The following is a 13,873-nucleotide window of genomic DNA, read 5'->3' on the forward strand; positions in this document are numbered from 1 at the left end:
AATGACACTTAAGGCAAAACAGTCTTCTTTTATTATTCACATATTGCTAATTAAAAAGTAATTACTGTCATCGGTCATCATCATCTCACTGTAATTACACGACTCTGCCTGTGGTGGCGCTGTTTACTGGACAAAATAAATGAATTCATTTTTACGATGCAATGTGAGAGAAAATAATAATAAAAAAAAAAGATAAAGAAAAAAAAACTGGGGGTTGAAAGCCATTTATAGACATAGGCTACTGTTAATCAGCACTGATTCACACCTGTGGAAAGATAAAGGTGGCATCTTTGCACACACAAAATTCCCGGCGCTCATGATGACAGACATATTCAGTCAGTCTCTCTCACACACACACACACACACACACACACACACACACACACACACACACACACACACACACACACACACACACACGCTGACTGTAACATTCACCATGCTTGCTGCTCGATGCTCTTAGACCAAGACGCATTCACCTCACCGTCTGGTCTTAAAGGGATTTCAATATTTTATTCATTGGTCCGTCTCTTTATCCTCATGGCTTCATCGGATGGAATAGATAAATGTGTTCTGCACAGAGGCAGATCTCAAAGTGACCCGAACATCCTCAGTGAGACTGGCATTGATCTTGAGCACAGCGCAGGTAAGATGATGCATTTGTCTAGAGATGCCATTAGAATAAACGCCGGTGCTTGAAACATTCGCTTTTCGTTTTAATGTGTAGCCTAATGGTGGTGCAAGTTGCTCTATATCTCTGCTATTAGCCTTTAGTTGCATTTAATGTTGAGAAACGGACTGCACGGTTGAGATCAATCAAATTGCGCCGCATTTGATTATTTTGATGGATACGTTGAAATACATCGGGGCACAACAGTAGACTAGTGGTCTGCTGATCTGTATTGTTATAGTATTCATAAAGAGAGAGAAGGAAAATGCACACCAGACCCTGTACAGATTCTGTGCCAACTGCATGTGGCTTATGGCACAATTCAAAATGAGCAGACACAAAGATGTTATTTTTCATTCAGGGTGGATGAGCTAAATTGTCTCACGTTCAACAGAAACATAACGTGTCTGAATGAGCATATGACACAGGTTTGCCATTGAAGACTTCATGAAATGCTTTTTTGCTGCTTTGGCAACATAGGCTGGCATGTTTGCGATTATGTGCCGATGGCCTTCATTCCGCACTGAGACTGCGCATCCACTGACTGCTGTTCAAGAGCGGGTCAATGGTGGCCTCAGCAGCACCTTCTTGTGATAGGAAGAAACAGATATAAATGTTTCCTTGATGATGTCAAGAACATGTTTAACCACAAAATCAAAAGAGTAAAATAGTTTATTATATAATTATGCAGAATTATAACAAAATGAGGCCTAATTCTTGGACTTTTTTTGTGACATCATTTTCATGGGATTTAAAGGAATAGTTCTCTCATCATTTACTCACCCTCATGCCATACCAGATGTGTGTGAGTTTCTTTCTTCTACAGAACGCAAATGAAGATTTTTAAATGAATATTTCAGATCTGTGTGTCTATACAAGGCAAGTGAATAGTGAACAGAACTTTGAAGCTCCAAAAAGCACATAAACACCGCATAAAAGTAATCCATAAAATTCCAGTGGTGGTATCCATACTTTCTGAAGTGACATAAAGTCATTGTTTACTTTAAATCTCCACCTTTGATCAGCCAGTTGGTGGCTGAATGTGAAAATGAAAGTCACTTCCACACCAGAATGTAAAAAGTACTTATATATTTATCTGTTACCCACACCAATCATATAACGTCTGAAGAATTAAAACACTAGAGTCAGATGAATTACTTTTATGCTGATTTTATGTGCTTTTGGAGCTTCAGCATTCTGGTCACAGTTCACTTGCGTTGAATGGACCTACAGATCTGAAATATTCTTCTGAAAATCTTAATTTGTGTTCTGTTGAAGAAAATAAACATTATGGTATTTGTATTTGTTGCTGCTGTAATGGGATTATTTTGGTTTTATTATTTTCACCTAAAATCTTCTCTTTCCTGTTGAATTGAATTAAAATATATTTTATTTCTTTTCTTATGGATGTGTTTATTTATTTATTTTTTCTTACATGTTCGTTTTGGGCTGATTTATACTGTATTTGGTTTCGGAGATAATATTATGGATTTAATTTCTTTATGCAAAATATATATATATATTTTTTTTCTTATGTTTTTGGGCTGAAATGTGACCTTACCAATAAGAGATATTTACTGTGAGATTTAACCGTATATTCTAATAAGCTTTGGTTGTAATGCTTCAGTGATCAGGAGCCTTTTGCTTTGAATGTGACAGGCATTCATGATCCCATGTGTCATAATGGATAAAGAGAAAATGGTAATTTTTTAATCTGAAAGTTCTATTTGTGAACCAGGGGCGTCGCACCCATGGGCACCCACACTTTTCCCGATGAGAGGGTTCAACACCCACACTTTTTCTGCAGTTTTGCCACAGTTTTGCACAAACGCCTTACTACAGCCGCTCCTCCGTGTCTCTGGCTGCTCTGTGTCTGCGCTCGCTGCGGCTGCCTCCTCTCCCCCTCCCTCTCAAACATGACACCGGCTTTGAGTGTGACCGGCTGATGATTGGCTGTTCTACCTTAAGTCCCGCCTCTCTTGGTGTGTTAGATTTATCGGTTAGCTCGTGCTGAGGAGGCGGGAACTTATGATTATGGTTATGTGCATCTCCCTTTTCCAGGTACTTTGAATGAGTGTTTATGCTTTCGAGGTTTTTAAACAAGCTTGATATGTGTTTGGGAAGCTGTTCTGTTTATGTTTTGTTGACATGTGGAGTGTTTTCGGTATTATATTTAGTTTTTTAGACTAATGCTAATTGGGATATTGTTCAGCAGCTAGCTAAATTCGGTTATGTATGTGGCATGCAATGTATAAAGTAACTGTGATGAAGGCAGGGAATTGACGAGGAGGAGGGACAAATTGCCATTGTTAAGCAGTGTATAAACAGTGGCTTTATTGCCAGTGTAATTGATTTTGAAATTTTGAGCATTGTTTGTTGATTAGCTGAATACTTTTGTGGATACTTACCTGTTGTGTTTGATTGTACCTGTTGAGGAGAAAAAAAGTGAGAAATGATGACATTGTTTGCATACCTTTTGAAGAACTATGAAAGAAAAGTGTATATTATTTTATGTTTAAAAACAGTAAATTGTTACATTAATTATACCACCAGAGAAAAAGCTTTGTGTGGGTGTTTTTTATTTTTTAAATCTCCCCTTTTCAGGGCGCAAGTAAGTAAATGATTGTGAAATAATGATTATGATACAACCAACAGATCACCTTTTTTATTTGTTCATCTGGCTGTTGTAACTCATATACAGCAGCCAAACAAATTCTTAAGTTAATGATGTGAGGGTCAAGAGCCCAACTAAAACAAACACTGATCACCATAATGGTGACTTAAACATTCTGGTTTTCTCCTTCAGTGATTCTGCTTGTTAACATCAGGTGTCTTCAATAATGCCCAATCATCACTCAATTATTCACTTAATTATCTCACTTTACTAACTTTAACACTGCTTCAGTGTTCATTTAACACTCTGCTCAGAGTTTAATTGGGTCGCTTAAAATTACTTAATTCCATGATGTTGAAGTTGCATGACCAAATTATGTTTGTTTAACGTAACCCAGTTATGTGGGACCTGTTGACATAAAAAAAGTTAATTAAAGTCAACGTATCATTTTTTTGAGTGGGTCATATGTTCAATTGGTCATATATATATTTTGTTCTTAATAATACAGTATGTTGTTTGTATATCTGGAGTTTGTAAAAAAAATTATTTCCTCCTGGGATTATTAAAGTATTTCTGATTCTTTAGCAAGTCTACTGTTGTGTATTGAGTTTTTACTTATTTTCTGTGTGTTCTGAGTGTGTTTTTATACTTTTCTAGTATCACTCATTTAAATGGGAAGCTTTTTATATCTTGTATGTTATACCATTTGTACCCTTCTGTCATTGTATTCATCGTTTTTATTGTTAAAAACCACATCCATCCCCCGCACTTTTGAAAAGCTTGCTACGCCCCTGATGAAGACCATTTCTATGAATCTTCTTCTGTGTCACTTTGTTTTAGAAGTGATTGGTTTATTCTATAGGGACCTCCATTTCATCATGGCTGTGCGACCAATCAATGATGAGTGCAAGTGTCTTGTTAACCTCTCCTTTTTTAGTTATGAAAAAATCACATTCAATGTGACATGTGCAGGCACCACTACTACACTTCTACTATGCCAATGAGAGACCAGGGTATCAGACCATTTCGACAAGAGACTGTTGATAGCAGGTATTTTAGGCCTTTTAATAGCAGATACATTTTTTAAGATGAATCATGGGCAGAGACTTAAAAACAATTAATGAATTATTTTTGCATGAAAACATCTGTATTACAGTAGTGCAGGGAAGACCTATGAAGTTCAGAAAGAGTTGCAAGCTGAGAAAGAGATGAAAGTGAGAGAGTAATGGAGTGAGTCTGGCAGGGTTTACGAATGATTTCTGGTACTGATCGACTAGAGCCAGTGGTAGGTACGATGGGTGATGCATCGATGTTCTCCTGAGCTCAACATTCATTCATTAAATGCCTGAATGAAATGTGGCCTTTCTCTCCTTTACACATCACACCTGGAGAAGACTGCCGCATCACGATTTACGAACGATTCTCACTGCTCACAGATGTCTGTTAACACTGGATGGTGTTGATGCTGTTTCTGCACGTTGATTCTTCAGAAGAACGTCCCGCCCATATCTATTCTTTGAAGTGGATGTCATGCATCAGTGGGTTAATTGGTCAACTAATTTGTCAATATTGCTAACATACAATATAATTCACTATATAAACTTCTCATAGCTCTCAGAATTGAGCTAAACTTATATGCCAAACTGCCTTCAGTTTCTGAATAAGAAGGCCGGAAGATATTTGCATGAATGAGATTTGATCTTTAGAAATAGATTTGTGTCGCTGTCCTTCAGGTTTTTGCCATAACACAGTGTAGCAACAAAGTTCATTACATTAACTGTTGATTTAGGATTAAATTGGGATCTACAGTGTGATGCACCACATGCCCCAGTCACTTCACACCTTGCACATTTAAACTGTCTTCTCAGTTTGCATGACATTCTTGCCCCTGATAAAATGAATGAAAATGAACTCTTATTCTTTTGAGTATTTGGGTGTGTCTGCAAGGGATCACATCACTGGTTGTGTTTATATAGCACAAAAAGGTTTTATTTATACCTTTTGAATGAAGCGGAAACACTATACAATAATGTTCCATTCGTTAACATTAGTTAATGTTTTAGGTATCATGAACTAAAAATGTATTTTCGGCATTTGTTTTTTATGAATGTTAGTAAATAAAAACACAATTGTTCATTGTTAGTTAATGTTAGTTCATGGTGCATACTAATGTTAACATATACAACTTTTAATAAAACAAATGTATAACCAAGATTAATTAATGCATATTGTAAAAGGATTGTTAATTGTTAGTTCCATTTGTTAGTCTAATTTAAATTAAGTTAATCTAAAGTGTTACCAGATGAAGCAATGTGCATACTGTTTCAAAAATAAAATAAGAAAATGTTTTCTTAATAACTACGAAGTTGTTTAAAATCTCAGTTTCTAACTATTAAGAAGCTATATTCATAACACATAGCATTGCACTGGGGTTAGTGCAAAGGCCATCTTTCCGAGGTCGACTATGACTCATCAGCTTCTCTTGCACTGGCTGGTGTGAGCACTTGTTCACCAAGCTCTGTGTAGTGCCAAACATAGTGATAAAAAGGGTCTGGCCCAGAAATATTCTTTCATTCATCTTCTGCATCTTTGGTAGGATGTCTGTAAATAATTTTTTTTAGATTGTGACTACTTATTATGAATCTGTTGGCCAGCTTCTGCTTTTAGTTTTCTCTAGCTTCGAAAGGCAGTAGCGGTGCTACTGATGGTCAGGATTAGGGTTGGCGTTTGAGTTAGGGGATATACAAGTATAATTTTTTTTTCATTCATTTATTAACAATTAAAAACACAACTCGCTTTTGGTGCCACTTTGTGGAAATTTCACATGGAAACTGGAGCAAACATGTGCCAATATTTTCAACAACACTTCCAGCCTCGGCCACTGGGGGAAGTGGTTAGAACTTTGGAAAGGACAGACCGATTTCAGCAAGAACATTCAACGCACTGTAGCCAAATTCACAGTGAAATCAGTCTGCTTTTATATCAAGAGATTTCAAGAAATGTTCTGGAGAATATAAAATTAATTGTAGCAAGTAAGAAGAAAACACAAGCTCACACTTTAAGCCTTGTATCAAGTTTGTTGAAAGATCTTGATCATTACATCTATATTTTTACTTTGCTTACCTGGTTCCCAACCTGGAAATTGTGCCTGTTGTGTTATGTTTTTGACAGTGCACTAAATGTTTTATGGCAGGATCATACCACACAGCAATAAAAGTACAAGATAATTAAGACGTTTGTTAGGAAAGTGCATCATTTTCATACCAAAATGTATTTGAAAGTTGGACAAATGTACAAAACATTTATTTGATTTTTTTGTACATTTTTATGATGGCATGAATTACAATCCCATAAAGCTTTGCGAATGATATAATCAAATTAATAATGCTGGAGAAAAAAAACTATTGATTTAAAGTTATTGATTTTAAGTATAGAAACAATATATTTTAAGTTTATTGCAAAATGTTAAGGCACAGCCTATTTAAATATACAAGTTGTTTGAGAGTGTAGGGAGAATTACTCGATTGCATAATTCATAGTGTATTTTGGGAGTGGGCGGTCACTGCAGAGCTCTTTTGGTGTTCTTTGTTTGCTGCAAATCTCTGATTGGTGGATTGTCACCCTTCAGGATCATGGGTACTGTAGTTCTTGCTAGACACTGCGTTGTTAAACATGATTTTAAAATGTTGAAATCATTCAAACTGATGCTGTCAACAGAAGCTACTGTACTACTGATTAACAACAATGCTCATGGTAGGTCTATCTCTAAAGAGTTATAAGTTATTGTTATTGTGCAAAATGAGTTTTACTTCCGGAAACTCGACTGTTGTGCTCAGTGGACAAGGTGTTGGCTTTCCATACGAAAGTCTGTGGGTGTTGCTTGCTTTCTGGTTTGCTAGGGGTGTTTGCTTGGTGGTTGCTAACAGACACTAGTCAAAAGAGCCACCCCAAATCTCTATGATGTTTTCGTCTCTAGATTTGGCTCGGTCCCGTCTTTTCAGTGTGAGTCAATTATTATAATTTTTTTTTTTCATTTGTTGCCTGCTTTTTCATTCACCATTCAAAAATCATATATTTGATCACTTAGTAAAGTATAATAGTACACATTCTTTTAATTCTTAGAGGCAGGTCGTCTCGCACTGTCTTGGTCGAGCATGCAGCCTTTCAAAGTATACTCCCTTTGACCATGAGCATATAGGAAAGAATCTGACACTATGACTGTTTTATTATACTTATTTAGTACAATCAACTCCATGCGTATGCAACGAAGATGCACATAGACAAGGACTGTCAGCATGTCGAGAAATCTGGGGTGGATGCGGAAAGTTTGCGCAGACCGTGCAGATGACGAAATTTGCAACACTCATACTGTGTACGATCCAATCTGGAATGCGATTAAAGTGTGCTAAGTATAAGCAATTCTTGCCTTAGACAAAGAACCACAGCGTGGTTAGATTTCTCTCATGCATATGTCAATGCTTCCGATAATTCCTCTGCCTTTACTGAAATCCTTTTGGTGCCATTCCAACTTGAAATTTTCTTTCCTCAATGCAGACTATGGCATATGCAAAGCATAGTGTTCAAGAGGAGACAAGACCTGACATTGTAAACCACAGTTCACTGGCTCCAGCTCTCCTCCTAAAACAGAACACAGCAACTAGCTCGACGGCCTCCCCAGAAATACAACAGAAAGCAGATTTGGCATTTGACAGTGTGTCTTTTTTTAGTTGTGTATATGTCTGTGATGAAGAGGAGGGCGCGGAATAAGCTCCATCAGCCGGGAGAGGGATACAGATGAGCCGGGGACACCAGTGAGATTGAGAGAGAGACACACACACACACACATCAACAGAACTTTAATTTGAAATAAAACGCTGAACTGCAACATAACGGCACACACACAGGCACGTGTGTGTGTGTGTGTGTGTGTGTGTGTGTGTGCCATTATGTTGCAGTTCAGCGTTTTATTTCAAATTAAAGTTCTGTTGATTGTTCACTCCATTTCTCGCTTCCTCCTTGGTAGGGAAGGCAGAGTCTGCCACAGTGGTGCCGAAACCCGGGATAGGAGGAAGACGCACCATCAGAAAAGCCATCTCCACTGGGGGAGGATCGTGACACAGAGGAGGTATGATACGGTGGTGCTGGAGCGGTTTGCCCGAAGGCGGATGAGCCTGCTGCCATCCGCCAGGAGATGAAGGAGCCACTGCTGTCTGCTAGGAAGCAGAGGAGCTGTTGCCAGTTGCCAGAGGGCGGAAGAGCCGCTACCGTCCACCAGGGGGTGGGTGAGCTTGTTGCTGTCTGCTGGGAGGTGGAGCAGCCGCTGACATCTACCTGGAGGCAAAGGTGCATGATGACATTCGCCAGGAGGCGAGGTTCAGTGCCATCGCGCAGCGTCACGGAGGACCGAATGGTGGCGTTTTTGGGGGGGCGGAGTGTTTTTTTTTTCTCTCTCTCTCCGCTCTCTCTTTCACTGTCTCTCCCCCAACTCTTTCCCTCTCCTCTCTCCCTCCCCTCGTCTCTCCCAATGTCCAGAGAGGTGGGGAAGACCTGCCGGCAGAAGTACGGCAGGAAGGGCAACACCTCCCCTCCAGGAAGGAAGGGAAGGGTGTACGTCAAGCTGGAGGCTCCCCAGTCTGAATCTGTCAGTGGAGGAGTGTGACGAGGAGGAGGCCGTGGCCGGGCCATGAAGGTGCGCACTCAGCGCTGAATAGAGGGATAAAGAGGAGCTGGGATGCCAGTGAGAGAGAGAGAGACATGTGCCTCTGTATGCCGTTATGTTTCAGTTCAGCGTTTTATGTCATATTAAATTTCTGTTGATTGTTCACGCTGGTTCTTGCTTCCTCCTTGGTAGGGAAGGCAGAGTCTGCCACAATGTCTGAGACAAAAAGTTTAATATATGGGAGTTTGTGTGTGTGAGCGGGAATGCAAAGAAGTAGAGCTGTTTAATTTGTACAAAGCTGAGACATCACAGCAGGATCACAGTCAGTCATAGTCAGACTGATTCAGTCATGAGAATAAATAACTTTTTTTGAGGTTGAGCAGGATATGAGGCCTTTGCAGGTGAATTAAGTGGTCGTCACAAATCCTTCGCTTGTGTATTGCACAGTCAACAGATTTGAGAGTCTTGGCTCTGCTTGTAGTGAGTTTTGCTGAGTGTTTGGGAGAGGAAATTTAGTTAATATTGAATGAGAAATGAGGAATGCTCACCCTCAGCATACCAGAACCATCTGAAGTATTTTAGAATTCATAAGCTCAAGCATAACTGCTTTGGATGATCCTCTGAACCAGGGTTTATTGTGCCGTTTGTAAGACAATGAATTTCAGAACTGCCCGATGAGACAAAGTTACCTAAATGTCTGTTTGTGTTAAATGGTAAGTGAACCATGAGTGTAATGCAGTTTAAAGACAATAGGATGGAGTCAGGGGAGGGATAGTGAAAGAGAGATATTGAGTGGGTGTGAGAAAAGGGAAACAGGGGAGGGGAGGTGAAATAAAAAAATTATGAAGAGAAAGGTGAAAATGGCTTTAAAGTGACTCACCAGAGAGACAATGTAGAATCTTTAAAGAGCAAATATACATTTAGTGAGATTCACTGCAAACACTGGGGCATATTTCTATTCTATACCATTCCTAACATACCCACATCAGAATCAGAACCATTCTTTTGACATTTATGATACGTTTATCACTGTGACATTCTGTGATTCTGTATCGGAGACACTCTATATATATTCTTTGCACTCTATTGACAGCATCTGTTGCATGTAGAAAATGACTCCAACTCTTCCTTCGGTTCATATGCACAAACCAAAAATGTTGGGACATTGACAAATAAAACTTTTTGAGATGATAAAAACGAGAAATCTTTTAAAAAAGTAGTTTAAAACACATGTATCATGTGTTTAAAATGTAATCTTTGTGTCCATGTTGGTTTCATAGATATTTGAAAAACATTTAGAGCATTTTCAACCAAAAAATCTATTGAATTTGAGTGAATTAAAATTAATATTATATATACAATGTTCAGCCACAACATTAAAAACACCTGTCTAATATTGTGTAGCTCCCCCTCGTGCCACCAAAACAGTGTTCTACAGAATACAGAATAGCATTCTGACATGATATTCTTCTTACCACAATTGTACAGAGCAGTTATCTGAGTTACTGTAGACTTTGTAAGCTCGAACCAGTCTGGCCATTCTCTGTTGAACTCTCTCATCAACAATGCATTTCCAGCCGCAGAACTGCCGCTCACTGGATGCTTTTTGTTATTTGCACCATTCGGAGTAAATTATAGATACTGTTGTGCATGAAAATCCCAGGAGATCAGCAGATTTGTTTTTTTTTTACAAATAGAATGAATTTGGAGTCATGAAAATCTGGAAGTTTTGTTATGCTCACTCCATTTGACATGAGCAAAATGTGCCTTTTTATAAAAATGGCAAAAGATCTTTCTCCTGTTTTATTGTTTTCTTGTCACATGACAACAGAATGGCATGTCGGTTTCACCACATGACTTTGATTATCAAAAAGTATTAAAAAATACAAAAAAATCACTGCAATTTTTTTTAAAGAAATAATAATAAATTATTATTCCAAAATACTACTGTTTCAAGATTTTTTTTTCTGCTTTTAATTACACTAAAAAGAGAGTTACAGCACTTTGTAATCCTCAGAAATATATCAAAATAACACTGAAGACATGTTCATCATAGTAGAGGTGTATTCAAATAATATTTGGTGAATTGCATTTGTTATTATATACTGTTATAATATTATATACTACGGTATACTATTATATACCGTTTCTTTTCTTCTTTTTTCCCCCCACTAATTAGATGTAGATAAAAATGAGCATCATGTCATTGACCAGAATGGAAGACTATATGAGGGAATGCATGGTATCAGGCATAAATGTTGTATAGCTACTGTACAAAACTTATATATATATATATGTGTGTGTGTGTGTGTGTGTGTGTGTGTTATATGAGACTAATGTGATTAAATCACTTACTAAACTGGTCTGTGTAAAGATATATCCAATTTAATTGTTCCTGTCATGACCATGTAAAGCTGGTAAACCTGTTAACTTTTGCACAATTCTTGCAATGCTTTTGGGAAATACAGCCCAGAACAGTAGTCTAACTGCTAAAAGGACAATTTAGACATTTGTACACCTCAAATAACATACATTTTTGTTAATTTAAGAACTTTAAACCTTCCTGTAATCTGTGGTAAGATAAAATTCTTTGAACCCTGAAAATGTATTTAATTTTCTAATGATAAGACCTATCTTACTCTTATTACATTTAAAGAATCACAGGCTTCTATTGTTAGTAAGTATATCTGGGCCAATGGCAGGTTCATTCTGTATGGCATGAGCAGCGAGGATTTGAGCACCATAGATAGTGACACACAAGGCCAGCTTACTGCCACAAACACTGCTCAGAGAGCCTCAGCAGCTGCAATAGATAAAACAATCTGTACAATGAGCATCTAGTACACAGTTCCCTTGCTTCTCTCTTGTGGGTTTTGTGCCCTTAATTAATGTCTTTAACTGCCTTACATTGATTTCTGTGTTTGCATCCATTCCAGGCAAAGTTGAGATACTGAGGCAGTGTTTCATTATACAGTAAACTTGAGGCGAAACATTAATCGAGCAAATCTGATTTTAAGTATTTACTGAAAGTGCCTCCATTTACTATAGTGATAAATAATAGATGCTGTACACAGGAGGCAAACCACATGATTTCACTTGCTTCAGTTACTCTTGTGCAACAAGCAAGAATGAAAAGATTCTTATACTTTATAAAAGCGTGTTTATAAGTGCTAATTAATGAAGGTTTGGGTAATTCCTGAGTGTGGTTCCTACTGTGAAAGGTATTGGTACTACAAAACCTGGAGACTTTTCTTTAATAGTTTACTATAGTATTTTATCTTTTGATAGACCAGTATATAAGTAAGGGAATTTCTAATTATTAGCTGTTAATCATGCTGCCTTGGCCAATTAGAAGTTGTATCAATTCTGAAATCTACCAACAGCCTTGTCAATAGATAATTTTTTTTTGTTTTGTTATTAACATTTTATTGATTCATAAATTAACACAAAGAAAAAACAACATATGTAGTGAATCAATCACTTTTAACATTAAACCCCCACTATACCACCCTCCCCATCTTCGTGCACCACTCTGGGAGCGAGGGTGTTTCATCTGACTTCCATCCCCTCAAAATAACCTGCCTACCAATCATCACACTGGTCAAAACCCAATTTCTTATGTACTTATCCTCCAAATGTATGACCTCCCCATCTCCCAAAATACAGAGACTGGGGCAGAATGAGATTTGAGTGTTCAACACATCACATACAAAACTTTGCACCTTCAGCAAAAATTCTTGGATCTTACAACACCCCCAAAAAACATGGGTGGTGTCTCCATCCCCTGATCGGCATCATAGCAGGTGGGTGTGTCATTAAGACCAAGCCTATACAATTCAGAGGGGGTCCAATAGAACCAATGTAAAATCTTAAATTGTATAAGGTGTACCCTTGCGTCTCTAGATGCAGTTTTTATGTTTTTTTAAATCTTAGCCCTCACTCCCTCCTACAATTCCAAATTTAAATCTTTCTCCCATAATCTCTTGAGAGTGGTTGAGACTCCATCCCCCAGATTCTGAATTAACAGGGAGTAATACACTGATGCCTCATGACCTTTTCTAAAAGCAGTGATCACCTCTCTCAGAGTGTCTGCTGCTTTAGGAGGATGTATGCTATTCCCAAAAATAGTACAAAGCAAATGACACAGCTGTAAATACCTAAAAAAACGGAGATCTGGGGATCCAAAACATTGAACCAAATTTTCAAAGGATCTCAGAAAACCACTCTCATATAGGTCACCAAGTGTATTAACCCCCCTCCCAATCCACTATGACCAAAAAAGTGGGGACTTATTAATGCATAGTCTGGGGTTTAGCCATAAGCTTGAGGCAACATTTAGTTGGATAAATATCCGAATTAAACACTCTGGACACCTTTGTCCATACTGAGTGCAAATGCGAAATAACGGGGTGTAACCCAACTTCTCTGGTTAGTTTGATTGAAAGGCTTTGCAGTGGTGAGATAGGGGCAAGAACTTCCTTTTCAATACAAAACCAGGGAGGGGCTCTCTCGGGTGGAAGCGACCAATGAGCCAAATGTCTGTGACTGAATGCATAGTAATAAAAAAGATCTTGGTAGGTCTTACCCACCATTGTCAATCGGCTTATGTAACTTTTTTCAATTTAAACTGGGAAGCTACCGTTCCAAATGAAGAACTTCGATATGCTATCAAATTGCTTGAAATAAGAGAGGGGGACATCTACAGGGAGAGATTGTAACAGGTAGTGGAATTTTGGAATACAATTAATTTTAATAACATTAACCTTCACAATCATCTATAAATGTAATGAAGCCCACATCATTCGAAAACTTTTTATTAAGGGATCAAAATGAACTCTGACTAATTCAAACAAGTTTGCCTGGAATAAAATTCCCAAATACTTAATGCCCTGTTTGGGCCACTGGAAGTCGCCCGGCTGAAAAGCCATTA

At 38.0% G+C, this 13,873-nt stretch overlaps 1 protein-coding gene across 2 annotated transcripts in view; it reads left to right on the plus strand.

Annotated features, from left to right (window-relative positions):
• LOC127629001 (phosphatase and actin regulator 3-like) overlaps window positions 1-13,873 on the plus strand; it is an 80,116-nt gene that overhangs the window by 18,769 nt on the left and 47,474 nt on the right. The window contains exon 1 of one of the 2 annotated variants that reach the window (XM_052106007.1): window positions 408-646. The exons of the other annotated variant lie outside the window; for it this stretch is intronic. Within the exon in view, the coding sequence (XP_051961967.1) occupies window positions 454-646 (193 nt within the window). The 5' untranslated portion in view covers window positions 408-453. Of the gene's footprint in view, window positions 1-407; window positions 647-13,873 lie in introns of those variants that run through there. 2 annotated transcript variants of the gene reach the window in all.

Source organism: Xyrauchen texanus, chromosome 35 (assembly GCF_025860055.1).
Source record: "Xyrauchen texanus isolate HMW12.3.18 chromosome 35, RBS_HiC_50CHRs, whole genome shotgun sequence".
Classification (NCBI taxonomy): Eukaryota; Metazoa; Chordata; class Actinopteri; order Cypriniformes; family Catostomidae; genus Xyrauchen; species Xyrauchen texanus.